Source organism: Hippoglossus hippoglossus, chromosome 13 (genome assembly GCF_009819705.1).
Source record: "Hippoglossus hippoglossus isolate fHipHip1 chromosome 13, fHipHip1.pri, whole genome shotgun sequence".
In the NCBI taxonomy this organism is placed as follows: domain Eukaryota; kingdom Metazoa; phylum Chordata; class Actinopteri; order Pleuronectiformes; family Pleuronectidae; genus Hippoglossus; species Hippoglossus hippoglossus.
Genome location: NC_047163.1, coordinates 944165 through 959164, shown reverse-complemented (window position 1 = coordinate 959164; position 15000 = coordinate 944165). Strand labels below are relative to the sequence as shown.

The window sequence follows — 15000 nt, the reverse complement described above, 5'->3', positions numbered from 1 at the left end:
AACATGTCGTCACTTTCCTCTGTCTCAGTTTTCAAACACTTCCTCCGAAAACAAACTTTCACCTCAGAGAAAACCAGTGAGATGTCGTAGAGATGGAGAGGAAGAGACGTGATCACAGTCAGACGGGATATTTGTAACAAGCTTTAAAAACAGAAACGGAAAAATGGACGACACGTCGCCACCAGAAATTAAGCTAAAATATCTCTGATACAAACGCTGCCATCTGGTGGTGATGACTTTGGGGAGCCGTGGTATCGAGGTCCCGCCCATACTCAAGCTCGACCAATCCTGAGTCAGTCTCAACTGTCAATCAGTTATTTTTATATCGTCAAATAACTGACTAAAACCAAACTGATCAGAAACACTTGAACAAACAACAGTGTGATAAGAACGACCTGAAATGACAGAAACCATGTTTGACAAACATTTATTTAACGTCTACTTGATCTGGCCAATGTCCCATCTGCTAACATGGAGGAGGAGGGTTTGTTACCTATACTGCAGCCAGACACCAGGGGGCGATTGAGTCACTTTGGCTTCACAGTCTAATGTTCCGCTGGAAACATTCCCCAACTCATGCTGTTGGTTGTTGTTCTAGACGTTTCCTTTAAAACTTTTATTCTGAAGAATCTGACAGGACATGTGGACGAGTCTTTGACACCTGAGACAAGGTTGTGTATTTTTGTCTTTATTTGAGTCCTGATGTCCACACACCAGATTCATAGAGCAGGATGTCAGTGAAGGCACCGCCGCCACAGACAGTCCCTCCAGCATCTGTGTTTTATGGTTGAGTAAAAATCCTCCAGTCAGCAGATGTGGAGAGAAAAGCTGAGGTGAGAGTGACCACTGGGGACAGAGCGCTGGGAACACTGGAGAGCGCTGGGAACACTGGAGAGCGCTGGGAACACTGGAGAGTGGTGGGATCCCTGGAAAACCAGGAAGCACCTGAAACACGGCACGATCTCAATCTCACTTCCATGTGAACAGCAAATCTGCAGAGGCCCCGACATGAGGTTATAAATAACACACACACACACACACACACACAGCACTTAACTGAAGACTGTGTGTGTGTGTGTGTGTGTGTGTGTGTGTGTGTGTGTGTGCGTGTGTGTGTGTGTGTGTGTGTGTGTGTGCGTGTGTGTGTGCGTGCGTGTGTGTGTGCGTGTGTGTGTGCGTGTGCGTGTGTGTGTGCGTGTGCGTGTGTGTGCGTGTGTGTGTGTGTGTGTGTGTGTGTTGTGTATTGGCTCTTGAGGTCAGGCTGTAGACAAACAGAAACATGTTTTGTTCCTAAAGGAAGACGTTTGCTGTCTTCTGTATGTTAACGCTGATGACATCACAGCGAGCTGCTCACTTTGTTGAGTTCTGGCACAGAAACGTCTGCGTGTGATGAACCAATCAAAGCCGGACGTTGAGTCAAGTGTTTGACGGATAGAAGAGAAACTCACTGTGATCCGACCAGAGAGGGTTAAAGGTGAAGAGATGGAAACGATAGGGATGGAAGGATGGAGGGATGAGAGTTGGAGGAATGGATGAGTAAATAAATAATGTGATGATTGGAGATATGGAGAGATGAGGGACAGAGGGGTGGATGGATTGAAAGAGGGATTAGACATAAGAGTCGGAGGAATGACAGCTCAAGGAGTGAGAGAGGGAGGATGAGAGATGGAGGGATGAAGGATTGAGTGATGGAGAAATGAGGGATGGAATCATGGATGGATGAGATGAAGAGCTGAAGGGTAAAGGAGAGGTGGAGGTTTGAAGGGATGAAGGATAGAGAGATGATGGATGAAGGAATGGAGTTCAGATAAAACTCAGAATTTACTTGTTAAACTTAAAATACAAAGATCCATTGATTTCACAGGCAAACACAAATCAAACGCACCCCAACTCAAATCAAACGCACCCCAAACATCTCAACTATGTGCGAGCACATTTAATATGGAGCCCTACACGATAATTATGGGATGTGGACTGATGGTTTCCTCAGTGACCAGAGTTTGTCGTTTATAATAATCAGTCTGACAATTTAACAAAGTCTGTGGTCAGAGAGAGAAAGGCTCTACTGTGTGTGTGTGTGTGTGTGTGTGTGTGTGTGTGTGTGTGTGTGTGTGTGTGTGTGTCTGGCGACAGATGTATACCGCAGTGTTTCCAACCTCACAGAAACCCAGTAAACATCATAAACAACATACACACGCACATAAATGAATAAATACATATAGTGACACACACACACACACACACACACACACACACACACACACACACACCACACACACACACACACACACACACACACACACACACACACACACACACACACACTAGGTCCACTTCAAATCAAAAAGCTGAAGCCCGTAGCTCATCCATTGAATTACCAAATCCCATTAACAGCCTCTGTGGTGCTTTAACACTGAGCAGGAGATTTAAAGCTTCAGTGTTCGATTCCCACCAGAGTCAACATTTGTATATCGTTCAGCATGAAAATGAAAGTTCTATACAATCACTGACTCGTCTGATTCTCTAGAGAGTGTCATTGAGTTGGCGTCTGACTTTAATCAATCTGGAAAAGTGGAAAACAAAGTGTTAAATGGTTCTGGGTTTGATCCCCACCAGTCTTTCTCAGTTGTAGTGTTATTAACTATGGTGCTATGTAAACTTCTGTACAGTCACCATTTCACTAACCTGATTCTCTGGTGAATGAGTTGGCGTCTCACTTTAATCATAGTGGGAAACGTCTGTTTGATGGTCGTGGGTTTGATTCAGATCACACACAAACTTACTGACAGTACGAGGCTCTGTGGTGCAACGGACAGCTTCTAGCATCAGCACTGAGGAAGTGATTCAAGTGGGTTCGAGTCCCACCAGAGTCCATGTTATACATAATGAAAGTTCTCTTCCATCACTCTATGACTTACCTGATTGTTTCGAATGGAGGACTCAGTTGGCATTTGAATTAAATCAGTAAATCAATGGAAAATGCCAATTTTTAAAATGGTTCTGGGTTTTATTCCCACCAAGTCTTCTGTCATCAGTGTTACAGTTAGAAAGTATCAAAAAAGACACATATAGAACACGAGGCTCTGTGGCGCGTTGGACTTCACTGAGGAAGTGATTCAAAGGTTGTGGGTTAGAGTCCAACCAGAGTCACTCTTATACATAATTTAGTTAATTAATTTCTATACGATCACTATATGACTTATATGATCTCTACAGTGTTTGACTAGGTTTGCATCTGAGTTTAATTATGGTTGAAAATCCTTAATTTGAAATGGTTCTGGGTTTGAGTCCCACCAAGTGTTCCGTCATCAGTCATTGTTAGAAAGTATCAAAACGGACACACGCCCACACACACTCTACTATTGTCTAGATGTGGCACAATGGACATCTAGATAATAGTAAAAAAAAAAGGTTATTCCGAGCTTGTGGGTTTTAGTCCCACCAGACTCAACAGAGAGTTCTGTACAATCATTGTCGACTGAGTCGGTGTCTCACTTTCACATTAGTCAAACTGGAAAAGTGGAAGATGAGCGAATTGATTAAAGGTTTTCTGTTCGATTCCCACCAATGTCAAACCTTTAACCATCAGAGAAGTGAGAAACTGCCACGATGTGACTGATAACTTCAGTCAGGTAGTATCGGACCTCATTGTTCCACACTCACATCGGAGAACTTCACTATCTTTGTTCAACTGAAGCTATTTTTACATCTGTGGAACAATGGACAGCAAATTGGCCTTGTAGCAATAATATAATATAATAATGATTTATAACTGAGTGGTGAACATTATGTACCTTATGTATTAAGTTTCAGTCTAAATCTTCATCTGGTTTAAATGGTTTCACTGGTTTTAAACAACTTTTATCAAACAGCATCATTGTTGAGATTTCAGAAGTCTGTACATTCCCATCATGAATCACTGGTCCCGCTCGGCCTCACTCTCCGTCTTCCCCGTCTCCCCATAAAAACAAGTTTTTCTCTGTCATTTCATTTCTTTCCACCAATTTGAGAAACAGACACACACACACTCTAACAACAGCATGCTGATGTTACTGTGTGTTATTAGTCACAAAAGACATAAATACGTACAGGGGATTTCCCCCCCCCCCACACACACACACACACATACACACACACACACACAATCAGTTTTACAGCAGCTGACGACAGTTTTACAGCCTCACCGATGGTTCAACTGTCCACTGAGACGATTCTGCTTCCAACTAAATAAAACACAACGCAGTGAAGTCATGAGGTTTATAATGGTGTGTTTTGTTTTTGTGCGTTTGGGATTCATTGTTTGAAAAGACAATCGTGTTTTATTAGAGCTTAGGCCTTATTGTGTCACAGTGTTGGTCTGACTCAGGTCCAGACCAACCAGCCCTCATGTCATGATCCTCGGGATGAACCCGAATCACTTTACTGTTTCCTTTGTGCCGTCATTAGCTCCGTGATTTGTACAAACTTTGGTGAGTGAAAGAATTCCAATGGCCTCAGCATGCTAACATGCTAAATGAAGGCGGTGAACATGGTAAATGTTAGAAGCATTAACGTCCGAGACGTTAGCATAACTAGCCTGACAACGCTGCAGGAAAGCTGCAGTTGTGCACACGTAGCAGAAATGAGGATACTGTTGTATGGTCTCGTACCATATTGGTGGTTTTTACGTGCTGAAATTTAAAAGGCCAGAACTAACTCAAAGTTACAGCCACATACAGCGAACACAGCTAAAGTTGACTCTTCACTGCAGTTTCGTCTTCCAGTGATGAGAGTTTATTTCAGACTTTTGAACATCTGCTTGTTTCTTCCTTTCAGAAATGTCGCCAGGTTCTCACGTCAAGTTTATTAATTACATGTCATTTTGATAATCTGACTCAGACTCTGACTTAATGTGTAATGACAAGCTTATCTGCCTTTACTACAGAAAACATCAGGCCGGTATTTAAATCCGTTGTTTTGTCATGCTACCTGATGTAAACCTTTAACCTCTGGTGAGAATTGAACCCATGTCCTTTAAAGCACATCCTCGTTGTTGTGGTTCAGACCTTAAGTTGAGATGAGTTGAAGTAAAGACGAAGATGTGAAGTGAACAGATCGGCCAACAGTCGCTGTACCATCGTGTGTGTGTGTGTGTGTGTGTGTGTGTGTGTGTGTGTGTGTGTGTGTGTGTGTGTGTGTGTGTCTGTGTGTGTGTGTGTGTGTGTGTGTGAGAGGAGCTGGTTGATGCTATGAGCACAAAGGAAACAGCAGGACAACATTGTGAACATGTGGAGCTATTGTGTGTTTGTGTGTCAGAGTGAGAAAGAGAAAGAGGTGTCGGGTCTGTACACAAACACTGAGGGAGACCACACACACACACACACACACACACACACACACACACACACACACACACACACACACACACTGGCTGTGTTAATGCAGTCAGACTGAGATGACTGAAGATAAACAGGAAGGATTTAAAGTGATAACAAATCTATTATGTTAAAGCTCTAACATCATTTGAACTTGTAATGATATGACATCACATTAGACTCAGTAGATAAACAACAAGGTTAGAAACAACAACAACAACAACAACAGTGACCCCCCACCAACAGTCTCCTTATGAAACCACAGTTAAATTCACGAGATCACAAATCACGCTCATGAATATCATTCAAATAATAGACTCGTACAAACGTGTGATTTAAATCTAATTCAGTTAGCAAACAAAAAACAAACAAATAAACAAACAAAGATGAAAACATGACTTCCTTGGCTGATGTAAAAAATATTGATTGACAGGAAGTTCACTGAATGAATGTTCTGTTGTCACCATTTCTATAGAAGTCACACAGAAACACAGACACACACACACACAGACACACACAGACACACAGACACACACACACACAGACACACACAGACACACAGACACACACACACACACAGACACAGAGGACAGAAGGCGTCTTTGTGTCTCTTTTCTTCACAGAACTACTGGAAGTTTACACTCACTGTCATTGTGTTTGTTTAGCCTGGACCACTGAGCGTGTGTGCAAGTGCGTGTGTGCCAGTTGTGGTTTCATGTGGTGTGTATCCACTCCTGTGACAGTGATAATTAATGACTCGGTGTGTGTGTGTGTGTGTGTGTGCGTGTGTGTGTGTTTTTACATCAATGGGCCTCCACCCTTCTGAAACACAATAAGTGTTTTTCCCTTTGTGGGTCAGCGAGGCCTCCCACATTGTCTTGTCTCGTCTCAGACAGAAACGGTGGCAGAGGACGTGCGGAGTTCAGGTCCCGTCTGAAAGCAGCTTCAGAGAATCAAGCAGCTGTTGTTGTAGCGTTCGTACTTTCAAGTCTCACAAGAAGCGTCTGCCTGGTTTTAACAGTGTCAGTTTTCATGGTTTTTAATTTAAGTGTCAACTCAAGCTCACGATCTTTGAATCACATGATCAATGTTGATTCTAAAAGTCCAATACACTGTCCATTGGGCCAGAGATCCTCACAGCAGCTGCATGTGTGTGTGTTTCCATGCTGTCTAATAGACCAAATCAATGAAGGCAGAATCGTGGGAAAGTGGGAATCGAACCAAAAAACAACTAAAAGTTGCGTAGTTCCCCCCCCCAACACGGCTGTGTATGTATTGTATGCATTATGAGGCTCTGTGGTGCACACTAGAGGTGACACTTTTAGAAGAAGTAATTCAAAGCTTGTGGGTTCGAATCCCATCAGAGTCAATGGTTTTAACTTGAGAAGCTAGACAGGCACTGACAATACTCATTAACCACAACTGATTACGTTCCTGTGTGATCAGTCATCTGGTCGTCTGCTCTGCGGTTTCCAACATGGAGGTGATGGAAATTTGTTTGTTCAGTTTCTGTTACTCACCACATCTGAACAGGGGTCACCTGATCTGTGACCTCTGACCTTCCTGTCATGTGCAGGTCACTGCGAGGTGACGGCCAGTCTGATTAATTTAATGTAGCCGATGTCAGTTTACAGTCTGATGCCATGGCAACAAGATGCAGCTTTAATAACACACACACACACAGTTTTCATGATGTAAGTGAGAGTGTTGGTCGTCTGCCATTGTCAGTCACTGGAGCGTGTGTGTGTGTGTGTGTGTGTGTGTGTGTGTGTGTGTGTGTGTGTGTGTGTGTGTGTGTGTGTGAGAGATGAGGTGCTTTTTAAACGAAAGCACCTGGAAACACCTTTTGGCAGCTGATGATGACGTTGGCCAGTTTACAAACACACACACACACACACACACACACACACACACACACACACACACACACACACACACACACACACACACACACTGCAGCATGATGTATTGTGGTTAGAAATGTCTTAAGCATTGATGGACATGTTTTATCCGTTCCTTCTGTTTGGCGAGCTGTGCCGACTACAATGAAAACTTGAACTAATTCATGGAATCAACATTATGAACAAAGTGTGTTCACATAAGAACAACACAACCACGAGTAAACATATGACACCAGATGACCTTTAATACAACAACACAAAACAAGGAGAGAAGCTCGTCACGTTCAATACGGACGTCAGGAAAGATATCAGTGTTTGTTAAACATGTCATCGACCTCATGTCTGAAACGGTTGGACTTGATGTCACGTCCCACTGTTCTGTACGTTCACTACACGTTTTACTAATGTTGAAAAGCCTCAGCAGGGATCATCCACTGGTGTTTACACACACAGGGTTTGAACCTGCAACTTGTGGTCCTGCTCCACATCCTGCTTGTACATTACTGACACAGACCCCCCCCCCCCCCATCTGACCCACGTCAGTTGTTCAGCAGCAGCTGCAGAAACACTGGTTTATGTACAATGGACTAATTGGGTCAAACTTCTTTACTGTATCAGTTACTTTGTAGGAGTTCGTTAGCACGCACACACACACACGCACACATACACACGCACACACACACACACGCACGCACGCACACACACACACGCACACACGGACGTACACACACACGCACACACATACACACACACGTACACGCACACACACACACAGAGAAGAGGCCACATTCTTGTCTTTGGTCCAAACATTACACATGTCCTCAAGAAAAAGAAAGACTCCTTTCGTGTTGAGAGCGTCTCCTCGTCTCCTCGTCTCCTCGTCTCCTCGTCTCTTCGTCTCCTCGTCTCCTCGTCTCCTCGTCTCCTCGTCTCTTCGTCTCCTCGTCTCCTCGTCTCCTCGTCTCTTCGTCTGCTCGTCTCCTGACAAACACATGTTTCACCTCCTGCTCGTGTGTGTGACATGTTTTGAAGAAAAGAAGGAGGACGGAGAGAAAAGCTTGTATCGTGTAGCGTGGATCAGGAAAAGGAGACCAACCATTTCTCGTCATTTTTTTCTGCAGGATTCCACTTCCTGTGACATCATCACACCATGCCTGAGGGGTCACGGCGTGGCAGCCAGCGATCGCCCAGTACTTCAGGTAACAGAGGGTTCGAGTCCCTCCTTTCTCCTGCAGTTTCTATTCTATTGCTCCTCCTGCTGTGTTCTCTTCTTTTCAGGGATCAACAGTCGGTGACTTTGGTTCAATTAACATTTTACTTTCTTGTGTTACTGACACGTTAACGTGACATGGACGTTACACCACCATCAGTCCTGCTGACGCGTCCTTCCTCTGCTACGATATACTCAAAGTTTTACAGATTCAATCTGTACATATTGTTCACTGTGTACACAGTATACTCACTGGTTTGATCTGTGTATTTATACACAATAGTCTTCTCCCAGTGATTGAAAGTTTATTGGTCCCACCAGAGTCCAGATTTATAAAGTTCAAACCTACCTGTACGGCAAAGTGACTTCACAGACTTATCATTCAAAACCATGTTCATATGGATCATTTTTAATTAGTAGAAGCAGGAGACCAGATTAATTCTGTAAAGTGATATGTTGTACAATGTGTACACACTATACAAAGAGACACACACTACGTGGAAGTCAGGCTCTGTGGCGCATTGGCCTTCTAGAGAAGAGTGAGACAAGTAATTCAAAGGTTGAGGGTTTGAATCCCACCAGAGTTGTGCTTTATACTTGAAGGGTTTTCAGCTCAAACTGTCCAACTTTAGATTATTTACCCTTCAATGGTTTCACACTCAACTTTTTGAAACATTTAAGTTCTACACCCAAGAACCGACTTGTGGGTTTGAGACTATTATCTCTACCTTTTGTCCAATAATGTTGTTGCTCGTTCACATGCACATTCACAGTTTTTGTGAGCCGTGACTTCCTTTCACCAAATGAGAGGAAGTCACGCGCACACACACACACACACACACACACACACACACACACACACACAGTGGCTCAGTAATGATGTGTAATTACACACAACTCCCATGCTGTTTCAATGCTCTGCTGTTATATTGGCTTCCATAGTTAGCATTTACAACAAACACACACACACAGACACACACACACACTTGCAGGAACATACCAGAGCACACTTAACATTTCTGCAGAGTCTAAAACACTCTGCAATTATAACTCAGGCAACAGATTTATACACAACACAAAGTCTGTGCACACACAACTGACTGTTGTATTTATGTAACACACACACACACACACACACACACAAACACACCAATACTGTGTGTGCAGGAAGTTGTCTGGTTTGTGGCGATTAAGTGTAGCACTGAGCAATGTTTCTGCTCTGACACACACACACACACACACACACACACACACACACACACACACACACACACACACACACACACACAATAAAATGCCACAGCAGATCTGTTGATTATAACCATTGAAAAGAACGGAGCAGAAAATAGAGAGAACGCCCTCGATAAGGCTGCAGAAAAAAACGTCCGGAGGAGAAAGGGAGGAAGGGTGAGACAGAAGTGGAGCGATATAAGAAACAGAGGGAGGAGAGCAGGAATATATATAACTCCAGACTGTAGACGTGATCGGCTGATTTCTGAAGCGTCAGAAACAGGCAGCGGTTCAGAAAACTGAGTTTCAGAGGCTTCACTGTGGAGAAGGAGGAGGAGGAAGCTGAGAAGGATGAGGAGGAAGCTGAGAAGGATAAGGGGGGAGGTGGAGGAGGAGGAAGGTGGAGAAGGATGACGAGGAATGTGAAGAACGCTGAGAAAGAAGGTGGAGAAGAATGAGGAGGAAGCTTGAGAAGAATGAGGAGGAAGGTGGAGAACGATGAGGAGGAAGGTGAAGAACGATGATGAGGAAGGTGGAGAACGATGAGGAGGAAGGTGTAGAACGATGAGGAGGAAGGTGTAGAACGATGAGGAGGAAGGTGTAGAACGATGATGAGGAAGGTGGAGAACGATGAGGAGGAAGGTGTAGAACTATGAGGAGGAAGGTGTAGAACGATGAGGAGGAAGGTGAAGAACGATGAGGAGGAAGGTGTAGAACGATGAGGAGGAGGGTGGAGAACTATGAGGAGGAAGGTGTAGAACGATGAGGAGGAAGGTGAAGAACGATGAGGAGGAAGGTGTAGAACGATGAGGAGGAAGGTGTAGAACGATGAGGAGGAAGGTGAAGAACGATGAGGAGGAAGGTGAAGAAGGAGGAAGGTGTAGAACGATGAGGAGGAAGGTGAAGAACGATGAGGAGGAAGGTGTAGAACGATGAGGAGGAGGGTGGAGAACTATGAGGAGGAAGGTGTAGAACGATGAGGAGGAAGGTGAAGAACGATGAGGAGGAAGGTGAAGAACGATGAGGAGGAAGGTGTAGAACGATGAGGAGGAAGGTGGAGAACGATGAGGAGGAAGGTGAAGAACGATGAGGAGGAAGGTGTAGAACGATGAGGAGGAAGGTGAAGAACGATGAGGAGGAGGGTGGAGAACTATGAGGAGGAAGGTGTAGAACGATGAGGAGGAAGGTGAAGAACGATGAGGAGGAAGGTGAAGAACGATGAGGAGGAAGGTGTAGAACGATGAGGAGGAAGGTGTAGAACGATGAGGAGGAAGGTGGAGAACGATGAGGAGGAAGGTGTAGAACGATGATGAGGAAGGTGGAGAACGATGAGGAGGAAGGTGTAGAACTATGAGGAGGAAGGTGAAGAACGATGAGGAGGAAGGTGTAGAACGATGAGGAGGAGGGTGGAGAACTATGAGGAGGAAGGTGTAGAACGATGAGGAGGAAGGTGAAGAACGATGAGGAGGAAGGTGTAGAACGATGAGGAGGAAGGTGTAGAACGATGAGGAGGAAGGTGAAGAACGATGAGGAGGAAGGTGAAGAAGGAGGAAGGTGTAGAACGATGAGGAGGAAGGTGAAGAACGATGAGGAGGAAGGTGTAGAACGATGAGGAGGAAGGTGAAGAACGATGAGGAGGAGGGTGGAGAACTATGAGGAGGAAGGTGTAGAACGATGAGGAGGAAGGTGAAGAACGATGAGGAGGAAGGTGAAGAACGATGAGGAGGAAGGTGTAGAACGATGAGGAGGAAGGTGGAGAACGATGAGGAGGAAGGTGAAGAACGATGAGGAGGAAGGTGTAGAACGATGAGGAGGAAGGTGAAGAACGATGAGGAGGAGGGTGGAGAACTATGAGGAGGAAGGTGTAGAACGATGAGGAGGAAGGTGAAGAACGATGAGGAGGAAGGTGAAGAACGATGAGGAGGAAGGTGTAGAACGATGAGGAGGAAGGTGTAGAACGATGAGGAGGAAGGTGGAGAACGATGAGGAGGAAGGTGTAGAACGATGATGAGGAAGGTGGAGAACGATGAGGAGGAAGGTGTAGAACTATGAGGAGGAAGGTGTAGAACGATGAGGAGGAAGGTGAAGAACGATGAGGAGGAAGGTGTAGAACGATGAGGAGGAGGGTGGAGAACTATGAGGAGGAAGGTGTAGAACGATGAGGAGGAAGGTGAAGAACGATGAGGAGGAAGGTGTAGAACGATGAGGAGGAAGGTGTAGAACGATGAGGAGGAAGGTGAAGAACGATGAGGAGGAAGGTGAAGAACGATGAGGAGGAAGGTGAAGAAGGAGGAAGGTGTAGAACGATGAGGAGGAAGGTGTAGAACGATGAGGAGGAAGGTGTAGAACGATGAGGAGGAAGGTGAAGAACGATGAGGAGGAAGGTGAAGAAGGAGGAAGGTGTAGAACGATGAGGAGGAAGGTGAAGAACGATGAGGAGGAAGGTGTAGAACGATGAGGAGGAAGGTGAAGAACGATGAGGAGGAGGGTGGAGAACTATGAGGAGGAAGGTGTAGAACGATGAGGAGGAAGGTGAAGAACGATGAGGAGGAAGGTGAAGAACGATGAGGAGGAAGGTGTAGAACGATGAGGAGGAAGGTGGAGAACGATGAGGAGGAAGGTGAAGAACGATGAGGAGGAAGGTGTAGAACGATGAGGAGGAAGGTGAAGAACGATGAGGAGGAGGGTGGAGAACTATGAGGAGGAAGGTGTAGAACGATGAGGAGGAAGGTGAAGAACGATGAGGAGGAAGGTGAAGAACGATGAGGAGGAAGGTGTAGAACGATGAGGAGGAAGGTGTAGAACGATGAGGAGGAAGGTGGAGAACGATGAGGAGGAAGGTGTAGAACGATGAGGAGGAAGGTGAAGAACGATGAGGAGGAAGGTGTAGAACGATGAGGAGGAGGGTGGAGAACTATGAGGAGGAAGGTGTAGAACGATGAGGAGGAAGGTGAAGAACGATGAGGAGGAAGGTGTAGAACGATGAGGAGGAAGGTGTAGAACGATGAGGAGGAAGGTGAAGAACGATGAGGAGGAAGGTGAAGAAGGAGGAAGGTGTAGAACGATGAGGAGGAAGGTGAAGAACGATGAGGAGGAAGGTGAAGAAGGAGGAAGGTGAAGAACGATGAGGAGGAAGGTGAAGAACGATGAGGAGGAAGGTGAAGAAGGAGGAAGGTGTAGAACGATGAGGAGGAAGGTGAAGAACGATGAGGAGGAAGGTGTAGAACGATGAGGAGGAAGGTGAAGAACGATGAGGAGGAAGGTGAAGAACGATGAGGAGGAAGGTGAAGAAGGAGGAAGGTGTAGAACGATGAGGAGGAAGGTGAAGAACGATGAGGAGGAAGGTGAAGAACGATGAGGAGGAAGGTGTAGAACGATGAGGAGGAAGGTGAAGAAGGAGGAAGGTGTAGAACGATGAGGAGGAAGGTGTAGAACGATGAGGAGGAAGGTGAAGAAGGAGGAAGGTGTAGAACAAGCAGAAAACAGTCAGGAAGCAGAGCAACGAGTGTAAACAGGAGGAAGCTGCAGCTCTGTGCTGTGACAAGCTGACCGAGAACTCACATCCTGTCTCTGTTGAACTGCCTCTGCTGCAGACACACACACACACACACACACACACACACACACACATACACACACACACACACACACACACACACACACACACACACACGTTGTTCACACTTTCTCTGACTCGTTTTCATACATGTTCAGTAAAGTGAAGCTCTTTAGCTGAACTTATTCTTTGCACTCTTGCCAAGTGACTCAAAGGTTGTGGGTTCAAGTCCCACTTGAGTTGAAACTGGAGCTTTGGTGGGCCTGAAACTGAAAGTTACACTCAATTGACTCTCAGAATAAAAACGTAGTAAATTCTTTAAAGGTTCGATTCCCACCTAACTCTACCTCCATCTGCCTCCATAACCGTTAAAAAGACACACACACACATGAGGAAAGTGAGGCTCTGTGGCCTCATGCATTGGACTTGTAGTTGAAGAAGTGATTCACAGGTTGTGGATTCGAGTCCCACCAGAGTCAACAAAGTTCTGTCCAATCACTGAGTTAGTGTCTGGTTTCAGATATTAGTCGAACTTGAAAAGTGGAAAACTCAATCCCTGGTTTGTACTGTTAGAAAAGCCGAGAGCACACGAGCACACGAGCGTTTCGTCGTTTAGATGCTTTCAAACCTTTCCTGCCTCCTCTTTTACAATTTTGACTATTCAACACAACTCTGAGAAAGGGCTGTAATGTTCTTTAAAATGAAATAATGAAATAAAAGCTTAATTAATAACTTGTCTTTATACACTAATTAAAACTTGTAATAATATATGAAACATATTTAAACCTACTGGACGGGGTTGCATCTGCTGGTGAGAACTTTGGAAGATGAGTGAATGTAAATGATGAGTTACATTCAGGTTCTGACACGACTGAAGATTTACATGTTGACGTTTGTCGCAGGTTTGATAAAGTTCTCGTCTGTTAAACACAGTTTGACTCTTAGTTCCTTCGACAGGAGGTCAAACTGTAATGTTGACTCAGAGCCTAAAGTTACACTCCCACTATTTTAACATCTGGTTTTAAGTTACACCCTCGAGTTTAAACACTCGGTTCCCTCCCCCCCCCCCCCCCCCCCCCTTCTCTTATCTTTGATTCTTTGAATGTGTGAACGTTCTGGATAAAATGATGAGTTCCTCTCAGTTATTTAATCATTTACTGTTGCTGGTCTCATGTTCAGTACTTTTATCATTTATTTAGCTTTATTGACTCTCAGAACCTTTTAGCTGAGCTCGTACAGATTTTAGAGAAATGAAGCGTTTGAAGATTCTCCAGGAAATGACATCACAGGAAGTAAAAATACCAACGAAAACACACGAGGAACATTTCTACTGAGGTCAGAGGGTTAAAAAGGTCAAAGAAGAGACGAAGATCTCGATAATTTTCTCAAATATCAGTGATGATTGTGAGTTTCTTCTTCCACAAAACCAGATGTAGAAGTAAAAAGTTCAGAAAGACGTTAATGAACCAGAACAGAGTTCATGAAAGAGTCAATTAGAAAGAATCAGCTGCAGCAGTTTAAACCTCCACGTCGCTGCAGCTGCTTGAAACCAGATGTTTTTAATGTGAGTCACCTTTAAAATCCACATTTTAATGACAGAAAAAGATCAATTGTTCACCAGAACAAACAGAACTCTACGCTCTTCAGTTTTTGAGACATGAACATTTTTCTCTGCTTTTCTCCCGACTCTGGTTCCACTGTAGTTATCAACTCTTGTTTCACGGCGTATAACGACCTGTAATCACGTCA

At 44.6% G+C, this 15000-nt stretch overlaps 1 protein-coding gene across 5 annotated transcripts in view; it reads left to right on the top strand.

Annotated features, from left to right (window-relative positions):
* The window catches only part of plekhg2 (pleckstrin homology domain containing, family G (with RhoGef domain) member 2), a 56767-nt gene that overhangs the window by 759 nt on the left and 41008 nt on the right, over nucleotides 1-15000 (top strand). For all 5 annotated transcript variants that reach the window (XM_034603557.1, XM_034603558.1, XM_034603560.1 and 2 more), the window contains exon 2: nucleotides 8377-8454. In XM_034603557.1, the coding sequence (XP_034459448.1) occupies nucleotides 8406-8454 (49 nt within the window). In that variant the 5' untranslated portion in view covers nucleotides 8377-8405. The remainder of the gene's footprint in view (nucleotides 1-8376; nucleotides 8455-15000) is intronic.